Raw genomic sequence first — 19,623 nt, 5'->3', positions numbered from 1 at the left:
TAAACTTTTTGATAACCTGGAATAAAAGCAGAGCCGGGGAAGCTTAATCTAAAGACAGAAGTTCATTTTATTTGCTACAAACCTTAATTCATAAAATAGACTTTGACATACCGAAAAATAGTATTCAGTATGGTCATGAAGGGTCACTTGGTTAAACTTGCCCACTCTTTTTAGTCGTATCAGCTGTACATGATTAAATATATATATATATATATATATATTAAAAAACGGGTAGGATTTCTGAGCAGAAAATAATGAAGAAAAATAGTTCAGGGTTTTTAATGACAATGGAGACCTGGCACAAAAATATACAAGAACATTTACTGTAAGTCATTAGCAGATGGAACAGAAGCAAACAAGAGACAATCGTAACAGTCCAAGAATGCACGTTGCTTGGCTTTTTGATCTGCTGGCTCATTAAATACACGTTGATATCTGATCTCTTGGTCAGTCAGATCATTTGGTTATAATTACCTACCGCTGCACGGAGGCAATTGCTTTTGAGAGAGTCTTCATTGCAACTTCCTGCAGTCAAAAGTGTACTAAATATAATTGGCTCAATTCAAACATTGCAAAGCTGATCTCTTGCTGGGAAAGGAAAAACAAATAAAACAAAATCTAGAATAAAGTTTCAAATCATATATAAATTCTTGATCCCCAAGAAGGTTAGAGATGTATTGGTCATGATTTTATGGGGGGAAAAAATACCTAGCAATAAAAATAAATATTTACACAAATATAATGCTACTACACAATTTGATTTGTACACTAGATTTGTAATGGAAAATTAATCTACATTTACAGTGTTGCAGTTTCAAAGCTACAACCACCACAAATTGCACAAGAAAATAGGTCACTCAGCAAAGGCACCTTGTTATTTACAGAATGCAATACAAAAATTTTAAAAGTGAGCTGTAAAAAAAAAAACTAACCATAATTAAATGTATGTACATATACTGTAGTTACTTCCCATTTATCACTTGGGCATAAGTGTATCTCTAATGTCCTTTTTCAATGCGAGATGGAATGTCCCATGTTACAGTGTTCGTTTCAGACAGTCGAATGCTCCCGCACATTCTCCCATTTGTCCATCCTGTTTCGGATTTCGAGGCTACCATATCTGTTCTTGTGTGGGGTGGTCAAGGGGGGGTCGTCAGAACAACGTAGAACGTGTAGTCCGAGGGCGCCACTGCCTCGCAGCTGAAACCGACATCTTCACTGGGTCAGTAAGATGGTCCGTGGCACATTCTGCTCAGAGCTGTTAAAACAAAGAGTTATAATTTAACAGGAATGGGCAAATCCTCCAATAATTCAACCGTAGCCTGCTCCGCCATTCAAACAGATCAAGGCTGATGTGCATCTCAACTCCATTTACCCGCCTTGGTTCCATCTCTTAATACCCTTACCTAACAAAAATCCATCAATCTCAGTTTTGACATTTTCAATTGAACCCTCAGCATCCACAGCTTTTTGGGGGAAGAGAGCTCCAGATTTCCACTACCCTTTGTGCGAAGAAGTGCTTCCTGGCACCACCCTTGAATGGCATAGCTCTAATTTTATGGTAATGCCCTCCTGTTCTGGACTATGTTGGGATACGGATATCACAGACTGGTGAAAGTCCTTAACATGCTTGCGAAAGAAATGACCATTAGAACCACCTGGGCTTGAATTTAAATGCTTACTAAGTTGCAGACTGGTTATTTTTTCCAACTTTCTGCCACTAGCTGGTATCATCTTGCCTGCCTGGTTCATGACTCAATCCTCAATCACAGCATTCAATTCTTCTGTGAAGCTCCTTGGGACGTTTTACTGCATTAAAGGCGCTATATTAATGCACATTGTTGTTGTTGCTGTTTTTCGAGGGGACATTCCAAGGATTCAAGGTGAGAGAAGTTTTTCCAGCGCTGCCAATCTCTCAAGAGTAAAAATTGTATAAGAACATTAAAATCAGATTTTGCATTCTAAGTACAACCCCTTTTTCACCTTGCAAGCTTCTTCGGTTAGCTGCCATTTGAGATAAAGGGGGGAATTTTAACTCCGCGGCCTGGCAGATACCGTGCGGGGGTGGGTTAAGATAGAGCGGGAGACTTTCCCACTGGCCCTCCGGTCCAAAGCCGACGACTGCAATCTTATCCCATCCAATGCAGATTGGGTCCGGATGACATTATCGGGATCCGACTGCCATTTTAACGTGTAGAAGAGTCTGGGGCTGAAGCTGGCAGGAGGAGAAACAGGCGGAGAAGGGGAGCCCCCCGTTAAGTTTATTTCTCTCCTTTAAGGGCCCCTCCGCGGGAAGTGTAGATCTCATCTGCCCAGACTTCTTTCCTCCCCTAATAAGCTATTACTGGAGAATGAAGTTTTTAAAAAAATTATACTCAATAATAGAATTCCATAGAAACTACAGCACAGAAACAGGCCATTCGACCCAACTGGTCGATGTCAGTGTTTATGCTCCACATGAGCCTCCTCCCACCCCTCTTCATCTAACCTTATCAACATATCCTTCTATTCTTTTCTTCCTCATTAACTTATCGAGCTTCCCTTTAAATGCATCTATGCTATTTGCCTCTACTACTCCCTGTGGTAGCGAGTTCCACATTTTCTCACCACTCTGAGTAAAGAAGTTTCTCCTGAATTCGTTATTGGATTTATTAGTGACTATCTTATATTTATGGCCCTAGTTTTGCAGTCGCCCATAAGTGGAAACATCTTCTTTATGTCTACCTTATCAAACCCTTTCACAATTTTAAAGATCTCTATCAAGTCACCCCTCAGCCTTCTCTTTTCTAGAGAAAAGAGCCCGAGCCACTTTTGTCTTTCCTGATAATTATAACCTCTCAGTTCTGGTATCATCCTTGTAAACCTTTGTTGCACCTTCTACAGTGCATCTATATCCTTTTTATAATATGGAGATCAGAACTGTACACACTACTCCAAGTTTGGTCTAACCGAGTTTAACATAAGTTCTTTGCCTTTCAATTCCATTCCTCCAGAGCTGAACCTCAGTGCTTTATTTGCTGTTGCTGGGGGGTTGGGTGGGAGTGGTGGGGAGGGGGGTTTAATATAAAAATAAAGAAAGGAAGAGAAACAACAAATGCTGGCAATCTAAAACAAAAACAGAAAACATTGGGAACACGCTGCGGATCGGTTAGAATCTGACGGTTTAGATTCACAACCTTCATCGGATGCTCTTACACAAAGAACACTTTATTATGCAAACAATCCCCTGGTGAGAGGTTTTAGAAGTAGACGATTTCAGTGTATTTTACTCTACACTTCTCGCTCACCTAGAAATGAAAATTTGACGCGGCAATAGGAAGTCGGAACAGCAAAAAGTATTAGATAAAGGACAAAAAATACCTGGGAAAGTCGGGACTGATGAGCAAGAAGCAACAGACAGCACAAGAGAGGAGTGAAGCGACCAATAAGAGGCAAACGGTCTGAGTTGGATGGTATTATTGGAAATTTAGATTTTAAAAACAAATTCATAAAACATTTTTCAGCATAGTGTAGGTGCGCTGTACATTGGAATGAAGCACGTATGAAAGGGCTGGCTGCATAAACTCAGAACTTCGAACATTTTTTCTTTAATTCATTCTTGGATGTGGGCATCGCTGGCAAGGCCAGCATTTATTGCCCATCCCTAGTTGCCCTGAAAAGGTGGTGATGAGCCTTCTTCTTGTAGTAGTTTAATACAACTGAGTGCCTTGCTAGGTCACTTCAGAGGGCATTAAGAGTCAACAACATTGGTGTGGGACTGGAGTCACGTATAGGCCAGACCGGGCAAGGGAGGCAGGTTTCCTTCCCTAAAGGACATTAGTGAACCAGTTGGGTTTCTACAACAATCCGACAGCTTCATTGTCACTTTTATTGATAACAGCTTTATATTTCCTCATTTAAAAAGAACTGAATTCAAATTCTCAAACTACCTTGGGGGGGTGGGGGGGGGGATTAACTCGCGTTCTCTGGATTACTAGTCCAGTAACATAACCACTACACTACCGCACCCGAACATCTCAAATTGTTACAGGACTTCAAAATCACAACATTTTGCCCTGTAATCAAAGCCTTTTGAATGGGCCTGAAAAAGTGGTTACATTCATAAGTCACATGATAAAAGCACACAAACTGGCACTATTGTTTTGGTGCTGTTAACCAGCAAAGGCGAGCTCATAGCATTTATAGAATCATAGAATCATATAGCACAGAAGGAGGCCATTCGGCCCATCGTGCCTGTGCCAGCTCTTAGCTATCCAATTAGTCCCACTCCCCTGCTCTTCCCACATAGACCTGCAAATTTTTCCTTTTCAGATATATGCCCAATTCCCTTTTGAAAGTTGCTACTGAATCTGCTTCCGCCACCCTTTCAGGTAGTGCATTCCCGATCATAACAACTCACTACATAAAAGAATTCTCCTCCTCTCCCCCTGGATTTTTTGTCAATTATTTTAAATCTGTCTCCTCTGGTGTCCGACCCTCCTGCCTGTAGAAACAGTTTCTCCCCATCTACTGTATCAAAACCCCTCATAATTTTGAACATCTCCATTAAATCTCCTCTTAACCTTCTATGCTCTAAGAACAATCCCAGCTTCTCTAGTCTCTCCACATAACTGAAATCCCTCATCCCTTGTACCATTCTATTAAATCTCCTTTGCGCCCTCTCCAAGGCCTTGATGTCCTTCCTAAAGTGTGGTGCCCAGAATTGGACACGGCCCCGGTTTTAGCTCCAGGTGGATTCTCTGCTCAGGCCTGAATTAAAATTACAATTGGGTCTCAATGATGTCATCAGGCCGCAGCATGCATATGTGAAGAAGGACCCTGTTGGCTCCAGGTGCGTGTCCTTGCTGCCTGCTCAGCAGAGCAGGTTAAAACTGCAGATGTTGTAATCCTGGCCGCTTTCAGACAGATAAGAGCCAAAGCAATTTTAACTGCCCATTTAGGGTTTAAATCACCCCCAATACTCTAGCTGAGGTCTACTTAACCAGTGATTTATAAAGTTTTTGAATAACTGCCTTGCTTTTTTATTTACCAGCAGAACCTTAAAATTTCAGAGAAATGTTAGGTGCTCTTATTTTTAAATCTAAACGGTTAAGTGTTTCTTAATACATTTATATCAACAAAATTGAAAATATGATCCTGCCAGACACTTGAGATAGCTACAGAAAGGAAGGTCATTTCAGGTTAGACCAGGGAGCCCGCTCACCTTTACAAACAGAACATTGTTAATAGTTAATAGCTAACAGCCACAATAAAGCACCATGATTAATAGCACCATTTGAAACATGCTAATCACCTCTGTTATTCTCCCAGTTAGGGATATTGTTTAGTAAATCACCACTTATCCCTGCTTTAAGTCATTAGTCTGATTAATCCTTCAAGGAGGTTCTAATTTATAAAAACTAGTTACTTACTGAACTATCTTTGCAAACACTTGCAAGTCAAACCACTGTTGAGAGGCCTATTGTTACATGTGAGGGTTTACTCTGCTAAGACAGTGAAGGAAAGGAACCAAATTAAAATTACTACCTGGTAGATGCTCAGAACAGTCACTTGCCCCACTGATGGGTCAAAGCTGGAGAATATAGAGCAACATCCAATAATGTTTGAATTCTGTAATTTAAACACATTTCAACTTCTTCATAGTATCGTAGGCGGTAGGTGAGTGAACAGGCAGGTGACCATGATCTGGGAAAGAAGGATCCAGCAGGGCAGAATCCCTTCCCATTTTCTCCATGACCAAACCCCTCGCATTCTGTTAGTGTCTAATAACTCATCCAAAATCAAAAAACAGGAAAAAGAAGAGGAGGATGAAGAGGATGAAAAAGAGGAAGAGGATGAAAAAGAGGAAGAGGATGAAAAAGAGGAAGAGGATGAAAAAGAGGAAGAGGATGAAAAAGAGGTATGGGGAAAAGCGGAAGAGGAGGAAAACAAGGAATAGGAATAGGTAGAAAACGAGTAAGAGGAGGAAAACAAGGAAGAGGAGAAAACAAGGAAAAGGAGGAAAAGCAGAAGGTTAAAGAGGAGAAAGACAAGGAGGAGATAGAGAGGGAGGAAGAAGGGGAGGAGGAAGAGGAAACAGTATTTTAGTGCTTTTGAAACTGGCAACAAAAATTCTCACAATAATGACATGAATTCCCATTTAGTGCAAGGTTGCCACACCTAGCCAAGTACAATAAACACTCAGGAGGTGGGATCATTGCTTGAGTTCTGAGATTTGCTTTGCTGATAACGACAATCAATTAAAGACTGTAATTTATCCATATCATGAGACAGAGAAATACTTGCAGAAATGGGGCGGTTGTTTTGGTGTCTTGTTTAAAATTTTACAAAAGCCCAGTCCAAAAACGGAATTGTTCAGTCCAAAAGCAAACTGGCAGCAATCCTGATATATTCAGGCGTGCAGCTTGATTTTGGTGGTATCTGGTAAGGGTCTAATGCTTCCTTTGTTTTAGTTAAACTCTACGCACAATACCTTTCCTACATCTGTGTAACCATCACCTCTAGCACTGCTAACAATTCATGATTCACCCAAGAATTCTGCTTGAGGAATTTTTTTTTTTAATCCATGCGATTCTTTCATGAAATCGAAGTATGTAGAAAGCTATATTTAAATCATGAGTATTAAAAATATGTTTCATAAATTGCAGGATGTGTGAGTGAGTTGAGAGCGTTCAGAATGCTGTAGTCCTATATATACCCTACACAACACAAAAAAAACAAATACTTACTGCTGTGATGTACTGGTTCTTCACCGGCTTAGACCTCTGCATCCCTGGGGAAAGGTTTAGGGATGTATAATGACAACACGTCTTCGAGTCAGGATTAGAACTGTCATCAGGAAATGTCTCTGTGGAAAACTGGGACTCGCAGTTGAGAGTTGAGCCACTGATGCTCTCTGCTGAAGTACACTGTGAAGAGGTCTCCGAACTCTCTGTGACTAGGACAAACAAAAATGGAATCCCATTAGGGCTGAGTTTAGTTTCTTTCCATGTGCTGACAGCGATCGTCTTTAATCAAGCACTATCTTTGGCCAAGTACAAAACAGGGCATGGATAGGGCATGAGATGGGATCATGACTTGAATACTGATTTTTGTTTTTTGCAGCTGATGGAAGTTAAATGAAAGCCCTTTCTGGCTCTATGTTCCTCAGTTCCTTAAGTCTTTGTATCATCAATTCAAAATGCAATTGTTACAACAGATCAACATCATATGTGATTTTTCATTGTAATATAATGCAGACTTCCTACATCACAACAGTGACTTCACTTCAAAAGCAATTTAATGGCTAACGAGCACTTTGGGACGTCCTGAGGTCGTGAAAGACGCTATACAAATGCAAGTCCTTTTTACTTTCTCTTTCTCAGTTCAATAAGAATCTGCTGCAAATCATACAGAAACCAGAGCATTTAACAATGACAACCCCAGAGACCTTGGGGGGAATTTTAACCTTCAAAATCGGTGGGTCAGGGGTGGGGGGAGTTGAATGTTAAACTATTAAAAATATAAATTCCGATCCCAACCCACTTCTACTCAGGCGGGACAGGGGAAGGGCAGCAACCCAGTGCCAGGAGGCGGGTTGGCATTTTAAATATGATAATGAGGCCCTGAAGCCTCTGCTTTAACCTGCTGGGCAGGTTTTACTGCGACCCGCCAGGGATTCCGGGCCTCGGGACTCCCGGTAGCTGCAGCGAGGCGAGGACAGCCTCGAGGAGCAATCCTTCTGGGCCGGGAGAAGCAGGAGTGCTTCCTCCCACCCCCCAAGCTCACCCACCAGCAGCCCGCCCCATACAAACACCACTCCCCCATCCCCCCCCGCCCCCGGGTTGGGGATCGGACCCACTTCCCGACCACACCTACCTGTTCATTGCGGCCTCCTGTCCAGCGTTCCCCACCCAACGGGAGCCAACCTGTCAATCAGGCTGGCTTCCGGGCGAGGAGCCTGCCTATGACATCACACGCACACTGTGGACTTAAAACTCCACAGAGTGCAGGGAAACCCAGGCTTCCGGGTTTCCCGTGGGCTACCAGCCCCCCAACACCCCTCCACCCCACTGCTCCCCACTCCAGGCGAGTCAGGAACTTCAAAATTCCGGCCCTTGTTTTGAATGACACACAATGTAGGGAACCCACATTATTGAAACCATTTTGATAATTGCTAATCAGACATTTATAAACACATCCAATTTGTTCCTGAGCTCATTGCAGACTTCTACAAAAGAGACTCTTACTATTTCTTGGAGAAGTGGTCACATGTCAAACAATGTAACACAATTCTATGGAAGATCATTGGATGGAGCAAGCATAACCCTGTCAGAATAAATTATACCAGTTCCCCAATAGCGATATATATCAGAGTAAACACAGACTGGGTTTGGTCAGGTTCCAGAGATTTAACCAAGAACAGGACCGATTCTTCTAAAGACTTACTCATTGAGGGTTGGCTTCCAGTCTCTTGCTCTACTTCATCTTCTTCGATGCAAGTTCCGATATCGTAGGACCAGTGGTTGAAAGGTGTCCAATGTGGGCCGGCATGCGTTGGATTTGAATAGACGTGAAGATTGAGAGTTCCCAGTATGCAAGAGGATGACTGGCTGCTTGAAGAGGAGGTGCTGCTGTTGGAGATGGTGGAATGGGGCCTCTTGAAGGACGTGGAGTGGTCAAACGAAGACACAGCGATGGATGCTCGCGTTCTAGATTCTAATGAGAGGTGAACAAATTGAAAAGCATTAAAAAGAGAATGCCACGTGTAGCGTTAAGGACGTGGAAGATCATTGAACCAGATAACTTCATTTCAGAGGATTTCAGTCATAGAACAATAAGAATTCACAGCACAGAAATTCAGGAACAAAAGGGCAGACCTTTGTGACATGCATGTTCCACCTGTCTTGTTTTGCACACTTTGTACAAAAATAATAAATTGCAGGACAACGGAGTATTACAGTTTAAACTCTTTTAATGAAGCATCAGCTCTGTTCTGACTCACAGCAGCACAGCACAGTGTAGACAAGATGGAGTCAGGACCCCTGGGTCTTCTAAACAATTGCAGTCCTTACAGATGCCTGCAGGCCAATGACAACTCAGCATGTGATCACATGTGAATATAATAGGTATTCCTTACAGATGCCTGCGGGCCAATGATAAATCAATATGCAAATGTTACATCCCCTTTCTTTTAAAAGAAAAATGTTATGCATTACTTTTGAACCTTTCTTCTACATAATGTTCTCAGTAGCATCAACATATAAGTAAACTCAACATTTAACTAGCACTGAAAACATCTCAACGTTTCAATAACGATGTACAGTTATTTTTTTTAGGGCAGCGATCCGCCTACACCGTTTGGCAGTTCACAAGTTAAGGATAACTTTAGGCTTGACCTCTCATCCCGACCTTGTGTGGTATGGAACTGATCCTCTCATCGGAATGACGGTGTTGTTCCTTGATGTTCAGGAGGTGCATGCGATTGCGGCAGTACACCTGTCCTTCTGGGGTGCGGACGTGATACGATCGCTCAGTGTCAGCTGGCTGGATGATGACTGCTGGCTTCCAGTAGTCATGCTCCTGGATTCTGACGGATTCTCCATTGTGCAGCGGCAGCAGTAGTCTAGCTGACCTGTCATAGTATCTCTTTTGGTGTTGCTGTCTCTGTACATGTTTTGCATGCACTTGCTTGCAGCTGATGACCTGCCAGGGCCTGTCTGGGATACGGTGAGGTATCATGGGCTCTTTGACATTTGATGGGCGGCGTTCTAGACAAATGGAACATTTTCCGACAATGTCCTCAATGTGTTTGCACGTTCCGGGCCAAAACATAATGTCACATGCTCTTTGTTTGCATTTTTCCATGCCCATATGTCCAGCATGAATTTTTGTCAACATCTCTTCTCTGAGACTTGTAGGAATGATGATTTTCTCCCCTTTGAAGACGATTCCGTTGATTTGTGACATTTCATCTCTGTGGTTCCAGAATTCAGATATGCTCTGAGGGCATTTCCTCCTTTCCTCCGGCCATCCTTCATGTATGACTTTGCTCAGCAGTGTGAGTTGTGCATCTTTCTCTGTTTCTGCTCGGATCTCCTTCAGTTTTGAGTCACTCACAGGTAAGCTGTTGTACACCATGTGCACCTGCACATCCATGCCTTCACTGAGGCTGCTGTCCTGGTAGCTAAGAGACTTTCTGGAGAGCGTGTCTGCGACAGGAATGTCTTTGCCTGGACGGTGAATGATTGTGAAGTCGTACTTCTGTAGCTGAAGGATCATTCTCTGTAGCCTTGGTGGGGCTGCGGCTAGTGGTTTCCTCATGATTGACTCGAGGGGCTTGTGGTCGGATTCCACAATGACCTGTCGGCCATAGACGTATTGGTGGAAACGCTTACATCCAAACAGAATTGCATATAGCTCTTTCTCGATTTGAGCATAGTTGATTTCACTGTCTGAGAGAGATCTGGAAGCGTAGCCGATGAGCTTTCCTTCTTGCAGTAATACTGCACCTAGTCCGTACTTTGACGCGTCCACTTGTAGTCTGAGCTCTTTGTTGGGGTCGAAGTAGGCAAGAACCGGTCCTGGTTCTCTGGTGATTAGGTCTTTCATTTTCTGAAATGCTGTGTCATGTTGTTTGTCCCACAGGAACTCATTGGATTGTTTGAGCAACTGATGCATGGGTGCGTTGATTTCGGAGAGGCTCAGGGCAAATTTGGCTAAGTAGTTAACCATGCCTAGTACTGTCTCTAGCTCTGCGCGGTTCTTCGGCGGCTCCATCTTCTTGATGGCGGAGATTTTCTCTGGATCTGGCTTAATGCCATCAGTTGAGAGGCGATGCCCGAAATAACTGATCTCGGTGGATCCGATTATGCTTTTCTCGGGGTTGAGCCGGATACCTTTCTCCCGTGATCTTTGTAGCATCGCACGGAGGTTCCTGTCATGTTCCTCCCTATTCCTGCCATAGATGAGGGTGTCGTCTACGATTGCGACTACTCCGTCGAGGCCTTCATAGGTTTCGTCGATCTTCCGCTGGAATTCATCCTGAGCTGAGATAAGACCAAATGATAAATGCAGAAATTGGTAGCGTCCAAATGGTGTGTTGAATGTTGTTAGCTTAGATGACTCTTCCGTGAGCTTGATATTCCAGTATCCTCATCGTGCGTCCATTACACTGAAGTAACGTGCTCCCACTAGCTTGGGTGTGATGTCATCTAGCATTGGTAGAGGGTAGTGAGGGCATTTGATAGCCTTGTTCAAATCTCTGGGGTTGAGACAGACTCTGAGCTTGCCTGTACGTGGTTTTTCAACCATTACTAACGCGTTGACCCACTCTGTTGGTTCTGTTTCCCGGACGATGATTTCTGTATTCTCCATGCTCTGCAGCTCCTCCTTCAGGTGACTATGTAGAGCAAGGGGTATCCTTCTCGGTGGGCAAACCACAGGGGTTGCTGCTGGGTCAAGGTGAATAGTGCATTCACCTGGGAATAGTCTGATTCCTTTGAAAACGTCAGCAAACTCCTCCATGACTGTCTGCTTATCAACTGGTGCTGTCAATGATAGTACTAGCTTGATGAGGTCCATGTCTAAACATGCCTTTAGACCTAGCACTGGAGGTGCTCGAGTGTCAATAATGTAAAAGTCCAACATCATGTCGCTTTCTTTGTACTTGCATTTCATCACGCATGTGCCTTTTACAATGAGCTGCTCACCCCCATAGCCAGTCAGTCTGCGTGAGGTGGGCTGTAGCTCACACTCATGCTCAAGCTGTGATACTCACTCAGAGGAATTACGTTAACCTGAGATCCAGTGTCTAGTTTAAACTTAAGCTCTTTGCCCTGTTTTCCTATCTCAATATCAGCATAGGCTTGCTCAGTCTCTAAAATCTGTTTTTTCTGTGACACAGAATCAATAAACAGTTCCTCTGCATTTGGCTCTCTATCTGGCATTTGGCTGTCACTCACTGTGTGTACTGTTATTCCGAAAGCAGTCCTGCAAACTTTAGCAAAATGGTTCCGTTTACCACATTTAGTACATTGCCTTCCTTTGGCAGGGCAGTACTCCTTTTCTCCATGCCAGTTGTTTCCACAATATCCACAGTTTTTGAAGCGTTTCATGTCTGTGTCGCCCATTTTTAGAACTCTCGCTGTTCTTTCTGTTCTGAAACACGCTCTCTGGGCGGTGTTCTTTGGTGTGTGTCTATTAACTGTGTGCACTGTCTGTTCACTCGAGCTGCTCGTGGCGCCGGTTATGGTTTTCAACTGTGCTTGGGCTATCTCGTGCGATCTAGCTATGTCCATAGCTTAGTCCAGCGTTAGCCCGGACCCAACATTCAAAAGCTTTTCTCTCACTTTAGCTGAATGTATCCCAAACACGATGCGGTCTCTGACCATCTCATCTTTATCTGCATATACACAGTCTTTTACCAGCAGTTTTAACTCAGTCACGAACTGTTCAAACAACTCACTAGCTCCTTGTACTTTCTCCTGAGACTTGTACCTAGCGAATATCGTATTTGTTTTGGGCATCACATATGCTTCAAAACAGTCAAAATAACCTTTCAGTACCTTTGCTTCATCTGCGGTGAGAGACCATGTGTTAAAAATGTCTCTCCCTTTTTCTTCGATCCACAGGAGTAGATAGCTGCATCTTTCTTCCTCCCCTTTGCTTTTCAGTGGACGCGAAAACATCAACTCCACGTGTTGCTTGAACTTGCTCCATACTCTAGGTAAGTTCAAAGATTCCCAATTCATTCAGGGCAAGGGAGCTCCAACGATGCCCATTTCAAATCCCACTTCTGACACCATGTCTTGTTTTGCACACTTTGTACAAAAATAATAAATTGCAGGACAACGGAGTATTACAGTTTAAACTCTTTTAATGAAGCATCATGTCTGTTCTGACTCACAGCAGCACAGCACCGTGTGGACAAGATGGAGTCAGGACCCCTGGGTCTTCTAAACAATAGCAGTCCTTACAGATGCCTGCAGGCCAATGACAACTCAGCATGTGATCACATGTGAATATAATAGGTATTCCTTACAGATGCCTGCGGGCCAATGATAAATCAATATGCAAATGTTACACCACCTAGTTGTATCAGGTGCTGAGCAGCCTAACCAGTGATCCTTATAGGGACCAGTGGAGGCCATTCAAAAAAGGGCCCAGGGTGTGGTTGAGGCAGAGACCATTACTTCTTTTAAGGGAAAATGGGATAAATATTTGAAGCAATGGAAGATACAATGCTATGTGGAGACAGTGGGTAGTGAGGTTAGTTTTGGATTGCTCCAGCAAAGAGTTGGGTCGAATGGCCCCTTTCTGTGCTGAAAGCTTCTTATGGTTAATGAAAGAGATTACTGCTTCCATGCTTTTGCTCCTTAGTCACTTAGGATTGGATTTTCATTGAGGAGATGGGTAGGAGGCGGGACTACAACTTTTGGGGTTGTAGTCCCGCCTCCATCGAGTTCTAGCCAACCCACGCAATTTTGACTTGATTGACCTTGTTGAGCCCGCCCAGTGGGCAATGCAGGCCAATTAGGGGCCACCCAGCAACAGGTGATGTCACAGATTGATATTTCATCTGTCAAGACCTTTTGACAGATGAAATATCAGTGTTTGACAGCTGTTTGAAGCTGTCAAACACTGACAATCTGCACTCCAGGTTAATTCCTTCCTCTCAGGATGATTTAGAGATCTCCCCGGAACAGAAAGCTGAATGCTGGAACTTTTGACGGCCATTCTGCTTTCTGTGCTGGTGAGATGAGGGACTCCCGAGACCTGAAGGAAGGAAGGCTGTAAAGGTAAGTAAAGTTAGTAGAACTTCTTTAAACACTTTACACAGACCAAACACACTTACCTCTGCACTCATGCACCCATCACTCACCTGAGCACCGGACATCTCGACCCCTCCAAGCCCTTCATCCCGACTTGGCATGGTTTGGAGCCGTCGGGAATCCCACACTTCAGCAATGAAAATAGGGATTAGGCTAAAAACTGCCTGTTATCTACCTGTTAACAGGCAGTTAATTGGCACTAATCCCCTTCCCGCCTCGGGGAGGCGGGTCCCAGTGCGGGTAGGGTACCCGCCTCCTTTGAAACTGGCATGGAGGCGGGTTGGGGGCAGGATGGGTTCGTGCCCCCCCGATTTCAGGATTTTAACACCCCACACGCCTCCAATCCCGCCTCCACGGCCCAATGAAAATCCTGCCCTTTGTGATTGAAACAGGTCTTTTATTCTGTTCATCATAACAGCACAACGATAATGAGCTAACATTTTCATTTTGTAGCGACTTACTCTCTTCACCTGCACCTCATCCGCTGCTAGCTAGCAGCAAACCTGCTCCCAAGACCTCTGCTGTTCTGCCCCTGGCCATGAAGGGTGCCTGTGTAGCGTGAGATTACTCTCCTTCCATGTGAGGAAGCACTCAGCGCTTTCCCATGGCAACACAATCGAAATTCTAAACTCAAGACATGAGTTTTATTGGTGTCAATGTACAGCTTAGTATCACTAACAGTGGCTCCCCATCTGTGTTTGTGCTCATTAAGCTGGTAGATGCCATGCAGAGGGGAGAGGGGGAAAGAACAAATGTTTTATACCCGGTGATTGGCATCACCAAGGCCGGATCAACACTCGGGGCCTACAAGGCCCATGTCCAGGGACCCCAGCCAAAAACAGGGCTCCCGGTAAAACTCACCATACTGCAGAAACATTGCGCACAACCACTGGATCCAAATATCTAAACATTTAAAAAATACCGTCAGAAGGGGACATGGCAAAGTTTATGTATTAATGGATCGTAGGTGGATGTTGCTCGGGGAGTGCGGAGAGGCCCTGAATATTCTTAGCACCCAGGACACAGAGAATTCTTAATCCAGCTCTGTGAATCACAACCTCCCAGGTTATTGTACTCTTAAACACATTCAAGTTAGAGAGGCCTCAAACTGCTAATTTGTAATGAAATGGTTAAGTGTCATCCTGGTTATTTTATCTCACATACCTGTACCCTTCATGATATAATCAATTGCCCGGTCACTGATGGCTGCTTCACTGGGCTTGATGTCCATAAATGGTTTATTACCTATTCCCATGGATACCATCTCTTGCATTCTCAGCTCTGCAATGGAAAGTTTAATGATCAATACTCAGGGGAAAGAGACTACTGACCCGTTTATTATTTTGACACCAAGTATGTGCTGCTAGAACCACAAACCTTCCTTGGCGAGCGCAAGTCTGACCTCCTTCAAATGCTATTTATTTCTGAGGCACTGATCACCCTGGCATTTGAAGACCTGCTCATGAGGAGGAGGGAATTTAAGTGGCATTTCTTTCTCAGCCCTACTTTTATTCCCACCCTCCTAAAAGCCGTGACAATTCCACAAGTTTTAGAAACTCTCTAGTAACTCATCCGAATTGGTATCTATCTATCTTCTTTCTTATATATATATAATAATAAAGCGGTTGGTCTGTCCGTCTGTCCGTCCGTCCGTCCGCTATACACTCAAAAGTTATAGAGCGAACCTACACATATGTTATATCAAAAGAAAGGTTATGATCAGGGGACTGTCATCAACATATTTACTTTTTGGTCAGACAAAAATTGTTCGGACAGTATACAAAAATCGTTCAAAAATCCGCTCATTAGTGGTTGACCAATCCTACCGCTCATTAGCATTGAGTGACGTGATGGTTGACCAATCCTACAGTTCAGTGACCTGACGGTTGACCAATCGGTGCGTCACAGGCGGGACCTAATCCTGCAGCCTCCCGAAACTTCGCCGCCATTTTTTCCCCTGCTTTTCCTCCACAGCGACCGACACACAGAGCCGGGGAGCGGCAGCGGCCGGCCGTCAACCGCATGGCCCGACACTGCGCCGGCCCGCCAGGTGAGTTGGGGTCACTCGGGCCGGGCCTCACGACCGCTCGGCCCGAGACAAACAGCGGGGGACCGGCAGCGACCGGCCGTCAACCGCGCCGCCCGAGACTGCGTCGGCCCGCCGGAGCGGGAGGTGAGTTGGGGTCACTCGGGCCGGGCCTCACAACCGCTCGGCCCGAGACACAGAGCGGGGGAGCGGCAGCGGGCAGCTGTCAACCGCACAGCCCTCTAAACTGCCCTGGCAATGCCGGGTCCCCCCTGCTAGTTCTACATGTGCGAGGCTGGGTTGAAGGGCAGCAGGCTGTTTCACTGTGGCGGCACCACAGCCAGACCGACTCCTAGCTTCAGCAGTCACCAGCCCACACATCTTCCAGGAACCGGAACAGAATCAGTAGCCGGAAGCCTGGCTGAACTTTCTCCTCTCTCGCCCAGGGGCTCTGAAGCCAATTATATAGTCCCCCAGACTGCTGCCCTCAGATGACTCTGCACAGATCAGAGCTTGAAGCTGGAAACCTCCTGGGCTGTATAGCTCAGTACCACAGCATGGGACGAACTTGCCCAATGAGCAATCACCAGGAGCCGAGAAGGTACTTTAAATGGTCATAGCACTGCTAATAGTTGTGTTTATTTGGTTCTGTTTCTGCTCATGTGCAAATCGGGGTCCGATGATGTCAATCGGATCCCAACGACCTTTTAAAACAGGCCTGAGCGGGGGAGCCACTGCCCCTTTGCTGCTAGGCTGAGGCAAGGCAGAAGAGGATTGGGATGTCAGGAGTCCCTGAAAGTTTACTATTTTATTCTCCTTTGTGGAGCTAGATTGAGCAGGAATGCTCCTCCGGGTTCCACAAGGAATGTTTAGGCCTCCCACACAAGCCCCCCCTCCCCCCCGCCCCACATTTCTCCCCGTGAGACCCTCCCAGAACCCATTTCCCCACACTTAGCTGCATGCCGGGGGGTGGGGGGCGGGTGGCAGCCATGCCCCGCCTGCTTTTGGCGAGGCAGGCAGCCACTTCCCACCCGCATCCTGCCCAGAATTGGTGGGAATTGGACTAGCGGCATGGTAACAAGGCTTTAATCACCTCATGCTGCCACGGGCGGGCAGGGAACTAACTGAGTCCCACAGTTTCTCGGCAAAATCACACTGGGAGTAAGGAACATAGGAATTACCAGACAAAAAAGACTAAGGTCCATCTAATTCGCCTTCCACCATCCTGGTAGATGCACAGTACAACGATAATGGAGTTGTTGACTAATCATTGTAAGCGTTTAGAAGAATGAGAGGGGATCTCATTGAAACGTATCAAATTTTGACAGGGCTAGACAGACTGGATGCAGGGAGGATGTTTCCCCTGGCTGGGGGGTCTAGAACGAGGGGTCACAGTCTCAGGGTATGGGGTAGGACATTTAGGACTGAGATGAGGAGAAATATCTTCACTTAAGAGGGTGGTGAACCTGTGGAATTTTCTACCACAGAAGGCTGTGGAGGCCAAGTCACTGAATATATTTAAGAAGGAGATAGATAGATTCCTAGACGCAAAAGGTGTCAAGGGGTATGGGGAGAGAGGGGGAATATGGTATTGAGATAGAGGATCAGCCATGATCATACTGAATGGCGGAACAGGCTCGAAGGGTTGAATGGCCTACTCCTGCTCCTATTTTTCTATGTTTCTATGTAATCAATCTCTATCAATTAGTCTACAGCAGATCCTGACACGAGGCGAGGAAAACTCCAGTGGCGGAGAGCTTTGGAAGCCATAGGTCCAAACTCACCTGTTCCTCCCAAGCACACTACACTTAATTTATGTCAAGTCTCAAATTACTCATTTACTGTATTCCAAAATGTTCTGCTAGAAATCTATCTAATTTGGATTTGAATGAATCAATTCTAACTGCTTCCACTGTCTCCCTAGGGAGCCAGTCCCATAAACGTACATGGTTAAAAATCGACCCCTAGGATGTGCATCAAAACCCTTTACCGAAGACCATCAAATAACATTGATAAAATGTCGACCCCTTCTCAATTTACACAACAAAAACCAAAGGCCAGAGACTTACTGACGTACCTCGGTTTCTCAGGGCTTGTCGCCACAGGATTTTTCCTATGACACTGGTCCAGGTTAATTTGACCTCGGAAGAGCTGGCCTGAAAGATATAAGTGTCCTGAGATTTCCTTCTCCTGAACCAGATCTCAAAACGTAGTCCACTGTCTCCAACGTTCTCAGTCATTCCAATCTCTGCAGTCTGAAATCAGCCAAAACCCAATGAGCAGAGGAAAACTCTCATTAAATGTTGTTATAAAAATCTTCTTTTGAATGCAAAATAAAAAATAAGAAAGTAGGCTGAGAGTAAAATCTATCTTACTTTACATTACATCACCCCTGTGCTCGCTGATCTACATTGGCTCCCGGACCGGAAAATGCCTCGATACTAAAATACTCATCGTTGTTTTCAAATCCCTCCACGGCCTCACTCCATCCAATCTCTGTAACCTGCCTGAGCTCTACAACCCTCCAAGATCTCAGCGCTCCTCCAAGTCTGGCCTCTTGCGCATTGCTGATTTTCAACGCTCCACAATTGGTGGCTGTTCCTTCAGCCGTTTAGGCGCTAAGCTCTAGAATTCTCTCCCTAAACTTACCGCCTCTCTAGCTCTCTCTCCACCTTTAAGGCGCTCCGTAAAACTTACCTCTTTGACCAAGCTTTTGGTCACCTGTGCTAATATCTCCTTATGTGGCTTGGTGTCAAATTTTGACTGACAACGTTCCTGAGACGTTTTACATTAAGGGAGCTATATAAAAGCAAGTTGTTGATGTTGTTGTTGTGTAAGACCATAACATTTCAAATCTAAAGCAGGTTTCCTTTACCTTAAATGATTGTTTGTAAATATAGATGTCATATCCTCCTTCAATCTTTTTAGTTTTGCTGAAGAGAATAAGGTCCTCGAACAGGAAGATGTGCCTCAGATACTTCTTGCGTCCACACCAAACAATAAATTCTTCCTGACACATAAGCTGCCCTTGCTCTTTGAGATTCACCTAGAGGGAAAGCAACCCAGGATTAATCTCTTATAATAACCGTCTTTCGGATGAGACGTTAAACCAAGGCCCCTTCTGACCTCCAAGTGGATGTAAAAGATCCCATGGGACTTTAGAAGCAGAGCAGGGGAGGTCTCCCCGGTGTCCTCTTGATTTATCCCTCAACCAACATCACTAAAACAAATTACCTGATTGTTATCACATTGCTGTTTGTGGGACCTTGCCTGTATAAATTGACTGCTGCATTTTCTACATTACAACAGTGATTCACTTCAAAAGTACTTCATCGGTTGTAAAGTGCTTTGGGGTATCCCAAGGTCTTTCTTTTCTTTTACAGAACAAGTCATTGCACTTCAAAAAGTAATTCATGATGTAAAGCGCTTTGCGATGTCTCAACAACAACTTGCATTTATATAGCGCCTTTGATGTAGTAAAACATCCCAAGGCGCTTCACAGGAGTATTATAAGACAAGAAAATTTGACACCGAGCCACATAAGGAGAAATTAGGGCAGGTGACCAAAAGCTCGGTCAAAGGGGTAGGTTTTAAGGAGCGTCTTAAAAGAGAGGCGGAGAGGTTTAGGCAGAGAATTCCAGAGCTTAGGGCCGAGGCAACAGAAGGCACAGCCACCAATGGTTGAGCAATTACAATCAGGGATGCTCAAGAGGGCAGAATATTAATATGTTTTTTATTATAGTCCCTCAGACATGAGCGAATGTGTTCACAAGAAGAGGACAAAAA

At 44.7% G+C, this 19,623-nt stretch overlaps 1 protein-coding gene across 6 annotated transcripts in view; it reads right to left on the bottom strand.

Moving 5' to 3' along the window:
- Nucleotides 1-263: 263 nt before the first annotated feature.
- The window catches only part of plekhg4b (pleckstrin homology domain containing, family G (with RhoGef domain) member 4B), a 320,410-nt gene continuing 301,050 nt past the window's right edge, over nt 264-19,623 (bottom strand). For 5 of the 6 annotated variants that reach the window (XM_085989108.1, XM_085989113.1, XM_085989112.1 and 2 more), the window contains 7 exons: nt 18,713-18,883; nt 17,915-18,092; nt 14,976-15,092; nt 8,428-8,697; nt 6,729-6,937; nt 5,412-5,486; nt 264-1,258 (listed from right to left, as the gene is read on the bottom strand). In XM_085989108.1, coding sequence (XP_085845234.1) covers nt 5,439-5,486; nt 6,729-6,937; nt 8,428-8,697; nt 14,976-15,092; nt 17,915-18,092; nt 18,713-18,883 — 993 coding nt within the window. In that variant the 3' untranslated portion in view covers nt 264-1,258; nt 5,412-5,438. The remainder of the gene's footprint in view (nt 1,259-5,411; nt 5,487-6,728; nt 6,938-8,427; nt 8,698-14,975; nt 15,093-17,914; nt 18,093-18,712; nt 18,884-19,623) is intronic. The other variant, XM_085989111.1, reaches the window with a different exon arrangement.

The sequence above is a fragment of the Somniosus microcephalus genome, chromosome 5 (genome assembly GCF_052327205.1).
Source record: "Somniosus microcephalus isolate GS21.2 chromosome 5, FLI_Smic_1.0, whole genome shotgun sequence".
NCBI classification, from domain to species: Eukaryota; Metazoa; Chordata; class Chondrichthyes; order Squaliformes; family Somniosidae; genus Somniosus; species Somniosus microcephalus.
Note: the sequence above shows the minus strand (reverse complement) of the source record. Positions and strands in the feature narration are given on the sequence as shown.